At 39.0% G+C, this 8,219-nt stretch overlaps 1 protein-coding gene across 1 annotated transcript; it reads left to right on the top strand.

Moving 5' to 3' along the window:
• The first annotated feature begins 1,895 nt into the window (after positions 1-1,895).
• On the top strand, positions 1,896-3,560 carry Gk2 (glycerol kinase 2). Its single transcript, XM_027387607.1, has one exon. The coding sequence runs from the start codon at positions 1,896-1,898 to the stop codon at positions 3,558-3,560; it is 1,665 nt and encodes a 554-aa protein (XP_027243408.1).
• Positions 3,561-8,219: the final 4,659 nt, after the last annotated feature.

Genomic DNA, 8,219 nt, shown 5'->3' with positions numbered 1-8,219 from the left:
TATTCTAGCTTGCTAAGTTCCCAGGCAGGTTAAGACTGTTGATAATTTTTCTCCCCCAGCAGCTTATATAGGACCATCCCATAGTATGAATGGTAAGCAGCATGGAGGAATCTTCCAGGTCATTTCCATCTTGATTTCTTCATATCCTGAGACCACAGTGAGTAGTAGGGAGGGGTTCACGTGTCACTCCTAACTGGGGAGAAATTGTCAAGTGATGGCTACTGGGGGAGGAAGACTGAGTTTTCTTTATGAGGGTGGCCTGAAATAAGTTGCTCCTAGTGCAATGGATGGCCCTTCATCCATGAACACATAGGTAGGATTTATTAGACTCAAACAGTTATCAAAAGAAGACATGAAGTCTGGACAGGGCTGATATGATTGGAAAGGAATTGGAGTGGAACAAGTAGAAGGTAGCTATGATCTAAGCATATTCTTTACATGTATGAAGCTACCAAAGAATAATTCTTTAAAAAGCAGCTTTTTCCAGGTGACTTATCGACATCTCAGAACAGACTGTATTCTGACTAACAGTATACAAGTGTCCCCAGTACCCATGTAAAGCAACTCCGAGGTGCCTGCACTTAATTAAAAATTATCAGACATGCAAAGAAATGTGGAAATAGAAACCATAATAAGACAATCAATAATTCAAAATTGAACAGAAACTGACACAGGTTAAAGCAGAAAATGATGTTAAAATCTATTCTAACTGGCCGGGCGTTGGTGGCACACGCCTTTAATCCCAGCACTCGGGAGGCAGAGGCAGGCGGATCTCTGTGAGTTCGAGGCCAGCCTGGTCTCCAGAGTGAGTGCCAGGATAGGCTCCAAAGCTACACAGAGAAACCCTGTCTCGAAAAAAACAACAACAACAACAAAAAATCTATTCTAACTGTATGCCACATGTTAAAGAAAAGTTCCGTAGATATCTAAAAAATCTCCAAGTTGAAATTCTCAGAGTTAAAACTACACATGAACTGGAAAAATGCAGCAGATGAATTAATTGCAGAACTAGACAAGAGGTTAGTGGACTTGAAGACAGAGCAGTTATAAACTGTAAATTTAAATACATAGCAGATCTTTATAATGAGTGGAAAGCCAGTGAACTTGTAAGACAGATTCTATATATGAGGTCTGAGACCTTAAAGGTGCAAATAAAGCAAAGAAAATATTTGAAGAAATAATAGGTAGAATTTTTCAAATTTGATGGACACTGTGAATCTGCAGGTAAGAGAGACAGTGAACATCAAGCACAGAAAAGAGGGAAAATAAAACAAAAGCAAACAACAAAAACCCCACAATGCACATCACGATAAAACTGATGGAAAATACCTGTTTAAAAAACAAACCGCCAAAAACAGACAGCAATGATGAAAACTCTGCAAGCAGTCAGAGTAAATCAAACAACCTAAAAACAAGAATGAAAGAAACATACCTGAAATGGGAAGTTTAGTTATTGGAGTAACTGCCCCAGGATTCTTAAAAGGAAGGCTTGTGGAAGGAAATTGCAATTCTATACCCAAAACAAATGAGCTTTCAATATTAAGATAAAATGCTTTAAGAAGTTCAAATGTTGGAAGAATCTGTGTCCCACATATTTGCTTTATAAGAAATATTAAGGACATTTCACAGGTAGAAAGGGAGAGAAAACAGAAACGCAGATCCACACATTCAAGAGTAAAGCATATTCTGAATATTTTGATATAAATCTCTGGAAATGAGACAGAGAGGCAAGAGGAGGGGCTTTGGCGAGGGGCGGGGTGAATAAGTTAGCAGAAGCTGTTAGGCTGGCAGCTGCGCCTGCGCACTCCAGCATCCCTGACTGGCTGTTCTGCCTCCTCCAAACCGGCATCACCAGGGAAACGGTCCCTGAGCGGAAGAGTTCACTGACCAGTTTCATGGAAGCCTCGAAGGAAACAGCTGTGGGACCGTTGGTGGGAGCGGTGGTCCAGGGCACCAACTCCACTCGCTTTCTAGTTTTCAATTCCAAAACATCAGAACTACTCAGCCATCATCATGTGGAATTGACACAAGAGTTTCCAAAAGAAGGATGGGTGGAGCAAGACCCCAAGGAAATCCTTCAGTCTGTCTATGAATGCATAGCGAAAACTTGCGAGAAACTTGCTGGGGTGAACATTGATATTTCCAACATTAAAGCTATCGGTGTGAGCAACCAGAGGGAAACCGTTGTGGTCTGGGACAAGTTCACTGGAGAACCTCTCTACAATGCTGTGGCCTGGCTTGATCTCAGAACCCAGAGTACCGTGGAGGATCTCAGTAAGAAAATCCCAGGCAACAGCAACTTTGTCAAGTCTAAGACAGGCCTGCCACTGAGCACTTACTTCAGTGCAGTGAAACTGCGGTGGATGCTGGACAACCTGAGACCCATTCAAAAGGCTGTTGAGGAAGGAAGAGCGCTGTTCGGAACCATTGACTCCTGGCTCATCTGGAGTATGACAGGGGGAGTCAACGGAGGCGTCCATTGTACGGATGTAACAAATGCTAGTAGAACGATGCTTTTCAACATCCACTCTTTGGAATGGGATAAAGAACTCTGTGACTTTTTTGAAATCCCCATGAACATTCTTCCAAACGTATGTAGTTCTTCTGAGATCTATGGCCTGATGACAGAAGGAACCTTGGAAGGTGTGCCGATATCTGGATGTTTGGGGGACCAATCCGCTGCGTTAGTGGGACAGATGTGCTTCCAGGAAGGTCAAGCCAAAAACACATACGGAACAGGGTGTTTCTTGCTATGCAATACAGGCCGTAAAAGCGTGTTTTCTGAACATGGCCTTCTGACCACAGTGGCTTACAAACTAGGCAAAAATAAGCCAGTATTTTATGCATTAGAAGGGTCTGTCGCAATAGCTGGTGCTGTTATTCGCTGGCTAAGAGACAATTTTGAAATTATAACGACCTCGGAAGAGATTGAAACGCTTGCAAAAGAGGCAGGCACTTCCTATGGCTGCTACTTCGTCCCAGCCTTTTCAGGGTTATATGCTCCTTACTGGGAACCCAGTGCAAGAGGGATAATCTGTGGTCTCACTCAATTCACCAATAAGTGCCATATTGCCTTTGCTGCATTAGAAGCTGTTTGTTTCCAAACCCGAGAGATTGTGGATGCCATGAACCGCGACTGTGGAATTCCACTCAATCATTTGCAGGTAGATGGAGGAATGACCAGCAACAAAATTCTTATGCAACTACAGGCAGACATTCTACGCATTCCTGTAGTTAAGTCGGTTATGCCTGAAACCACTGCCCTGGGAGTTGCCATGGCTGCTGGAGCTGCAGAAGGGGTAAATGTTTGGAGTCTTGAACCTGAAGATAATTCTGCAATCTTGATGGAACGGTATGAACCACAAATCCAAGACAAAGAAAGTGAAGTTCGTTATGCAACATGGAAGAAAGCAGTGATGAAGTCAATGGGTTGGGTGACATCCAAAACCCCTGAAAATGTCGACGGGTCTTCCTTTTGTTGTTTGCCCTTGGGTTTTTTTATAGTGAGTAGCATGACATTATTAATTGGAGCAAGATATGTCGCGAGTTTTGAAGACTAATTTCAACCACAGATTCCTAAGAAGTAACAGCTTTCTATAGAATGGATTCTGTCTTTTAATGTGAGGCCATTATTATAGGTTTGTTTTTTATTTATAAACCACTTGCTACAGGACCAATGAGGCCTCAACAAATAAACCTTAAAATAAAGGCTTTGAAATAAAGACATCACGTTATAAAAGAATATGAAAAAACTAATGTGTTTTTAACATCAATAGTTAAGGTTGTCATGATGGGAGAAAAGCATTTTACTGGTTTCCTTTTGGGGGGCTATATTTTATTTAGCACACAACATTTATATCAGAGAAGCCTATTTATAAATTCAGAGCACATGGCAACCAGTAGGTCAGAAGAGGGATGTCTTGACTGTTACAGATGTAATTCCTTCAGGTTAAATAGGCATATATGTGTAGGCAACATTTACACATAATATTTACCAAGAAAAATTGTTTCCTAAAATAACAGTACTTAACTTTAAATGAGTATGTCACATCCTAGCATCAAAATTCACAAAATATAATATATAATTTATATTGAAAGAACAATATGATTCCAACATAATTTTTATGTATTTCCCTTTTTATTAACTATCTTAGATCTAAGCTAGAAAAATAAAAGGTGGCAGATTACTGTAGCAAATATTATTTTCAAGAAGGAAATTATTGAAATAATATTAAATAGTGTCTAAGAATGAAAAGAAAATGAAGGTTACAAAAAACGAACATAAGTAAGTTTTAAAATTCCTATAACATGTTATGTAATATGATACATTATACTTTAATGTTCATACTACCATCCCTAAAGTAAAAGAAAAAATTTATTCATCCCTTAAGTATCTAAGTTAGAGCCATCAAATACTCAGTTGATCCCCAAAACAATATAACAGATAAAAAGGAATGCATAATAAGTAGGAAAATACATTTAAACATAAGCATGCTGATGAATGCATTAACTGTAAACAGTCCAATTATTTCAAATCAAAGGCAAGATTATCAAATTAAGGCAACATTAGACATATATAGGAAAAAACTATATAGAGGAAGAACTGGAAAAATATGTCATGTTAAAATTAACCAAAGAGGTCCAAAATGCTTATTCCTGTGTCAAAAGCCCAATTTCAGAACACAATGTTATCAGTGATAAACATCTACAAATGATAAAGACAAAAGTGTATATTCATCAAAATCCATAATAATCCTAAGTATTTAAACACTTCAAGATCAAGCTTCAAAATGTATAAAGCATAAGTGTGGTAGGTATGGAAGAATAATATATTAATAATAAAATATTAATTGCAGCACTACCACATGCAAATGAGAAACTGGAAAGTATCCAGTGTTTGAATAATACCATGAACTTGACTTAAGGGGCATTCATAGAATACAACAACTTACATTTTTTTTCTATTTAAGTGTGTATGAGACATTTGCCACCAAAGACCATATTCAAACTATAGCCCAAATTGTCTCACAAAAAGTAATATCACAAAAGAAGTATTCACAAAAGAAATTCACAAAAGAAATATCTTTCAGAAAATCCTAAATAATTGGAAACCATATGAATAGCTTTTATGAAGAGAAATGATATTTTTATTTTTTCCATTTTTATTTAAATTAGAAACAAGTCAATCCCAGGTCTCTATTGTTCCTCTCCTCCCATGCCTCCCCCCACCAATACCCTACCTATCCCATACTCATTCTGCTTCCCAGGGAGGGTGAAGCCTTCCATCGGGAGTCTTCAGAGTCTGTCATATCCTTTGGGATAGGGCCTAGACCCTCCCTGGTGTGTCTAGGCTCAGGAAGTATCCCTCTATGTGGAATGGGCACCCAAAGTCCATTCCTATGCTAGGGATAAGTACTGATCTACTACAAGAGGACCCATAGATTTCTGAGGCCTCCTAACTGACACCCACCTTCATGGGGTGGTACCATGCTGGTTTCCCAGCTATCAGTATGGGGACAATGAGCTCCCCCTTGTTCAGGTCAGCTGTTTCTGTGGGTTTCTCTAGCCTGGTCTGGACCCCTTTGCTCATCACTCCACCTTCTCTACAACTGAATTCCAGTTCAGTTCAGTGTTTAGCTGTGGGTGTCTGCTTCTACTTCCATCAGCTGATGGATGAAGGCTCTAGGATGGAATATAAGTTAGTCATCAATCTCATTATCAGGGGAAGGCATTTAAGGTAGACTCTGTTGCTTAGATTGTTAGTTGGTTTCATCCTTGTAGATCTCCTGACATTTCCCTAGTGCCTGAATTCTCCTTAAACCTATAATGGCTCCCTCTATTATGGCATTTCTTACCTTGCTCTCCTCTATTCTTCTCCTGTCTCAATCTTCCTGCTCCCTCATGTCCTCCCCACCACTCCTATTTCCTATTCTCCCCTTCTCATCCTCCTAATTCTTCCCCTGCTCCGCCCCCTGCCTCCCAATTTGAGCAGGAGAGCTTGTCCCTTTCTCCTTCTCCTTGTTTCCTAGCTTCTCTGGTGGTGTGGATTGTAGGCTGGAACCCCTTTGCTCTATGTCTAAAATTCATATATTATAAGTGAGTACATACCAAGTTTGTCTTTTTAGACTGGGTTACCTTTCTCAGAATGATTTCTTCTAGTTCCATCCATTTGCCTGCTAATTTCAAGATTCTATTGTTGTTGTTTTTCCCACTGAGTAGTGTAAATTGTGTAAATGTACCACATTTTCTCTATCCATTCTTCAGCTGAGGGGAATCCAGGTTGTTTCCAGGTTCTGGCTATTACAAATAATGCTGCTATGAACATAGTTGAACAGGTGACCTTGTTGTATGAATGTACATATTTTGGGTATATGCCTAAGAGTGGAATTGCTTGGATCATGAGGTAGATTGATTCTCATTTTCCTAAGGAATCCCTATAATAATTTCCAAAGTGACTCCCACCAGCAGTGGAGGAGTGTTCTTCTTTCTCCACATCCTCTCCAGCATAAACTGTCATTGGTGTTTTTGATTTTAGCCATTCTGACAGGAGTAAGATGGTATCTGAGAGTTGTTTTGATTTGCATTTTCCTGATGGCTAAGGATGTTGACCACTTTCTTGTGTGTCTTTCAGCCATTTTAGATTCCTCCATTGAGAATTCTCTATTTAGTTCTGTACTCCACTTTTTAATTGCATTATTTGGTGTTTTGGAAACTAGCTTCTTTTCGTCTTTGTAAATTCTAGAGATCAGCCTTCTCTTAGATGTGAGGTTGGTGAATATCTTTTCCCATTCTGTGGGCTGCTGCTTTATCTTGCTGAGTGTCTCCTTTGCCTTACAGAAGCTTCTCAGTTTTAGGACGTCCCACTTATTGTCAATCTCAGTGTCTATGCTACTGGTGTTATGTTCAGGAGGCAATCTCCTGTGACAACTTGTTCAAGGGTACTTCCTACTTTCTCTTATAAGAGGTTCAGTGTGGTTGGATTTATGTTGAGGTCTTTGATCCATTTGGACTTAAGTTTTATGCATGGTGATAGACATGGACCTATCTGTAGTCTTCTACATGTCAGTATCCAGTTATGCCAGCAACATTTGTTGAATATGCTTTTTTTATTTCATTGTATAACTTTAGATTCTTTGTCAAAAATCACATGTTCTTAGGTATGTGGTTACTATCAGGGTTTTCAATTCAATTCCCTTGGTCTACCTGTCTATTTTGGTGCCAGTACCTAGCTGTTTTCAGGACTATATCTCTAAAATAGAGCTTGAAGTCAGTAATACCTCCGGAAGTTCCTTTATTTTACAGGGTTGTTTCGGCTATCCTGGGTCTTTCGTTTCTCCATATAAGGTTGACTATTGTTCTTTCATGGTCTGTGAAGAATTGTCTTGGGATTTTGATGGGAATTGCATTGAATCTGTAGACTGCTTTTAGCAAGATTGCCATTTTTACTATGTTGATCCTACCTATCTTTTCATCTCATGGGAGATCTTTTCATTTTCTGGTATCTTCATTAGTTTTCTTCTTTAAAGACTCAAAGTTCTTGCTATACAAGTCTTTCATTTATTTGGTTAGTGTTACCCCAAGATATTTTGTGTTATTTGTGGCTATTATAAAGTGTGATGTTTCTCTGATTTCTTTCTCAGCACATTTATTGTCTGTATATATTTGGGCTACTGATTTTTTTGAGTTATTCTAGTATCCTGCCACTTTGCTGAATGTGTTTGTCAGTTGTAGGAGCTCCCTGGTAGAGGTTTTGAGGTAACCTAAGTAAACTATCATATCATCTGCAAATAGTGAAAGTCGGATATCTTCCTTTCCAATTTGTATCCCCTTGATCTCCTTTTGTTGTCTTATTGCTCTAGCTAGGACTTCAAGTACAAAGTTGAAGAGAGATGGGGAGAGTGGTCAGCCTTGTCTTGTTCCTGATTTTAGAGAAATCGCCTTGAGTTACTCTCCATTTAGTTTCTCTTAATGTTGGCTGTGGGTTTACTGCATATTGTTTTTATTATGTTTAGGTATGATTCTGTTATCGCTCATCTCTCCAGGACCTTTATGAAGGGATGTTGTATTTTGTCAAAGGCTTTTTCAGCATCTAGTGAGATGATCATGTGATTTTTCTTTTGCAGTTTGTTTATATGGTGAATTACATTGATAGATTTTTGTATGTTGAACCATCTCAGGTATGAAGCCTATTTGATCATTGTGGATGATTTTTCTGATAT

Source organism: Cricetulus griseus, assembly GCF_003668045.3.
Source record: "Cricetulus griseus strain 17A/GY chromosome 1 unlocalized genomic scaffold, alternate assembly CriGri-PICRH-1.0 chr1_1, whole genome shotgun sequence".
Classification (NCBI taxonomy): Eukaryota; Metazoa; Chordata; class Mammalia; order Rodentia; family Cricetidae; genus Cricetulus; species Cricetulus griseus.
This window is presented reverse-complemented; position numbering and strand designations above follow the sequence as displayed.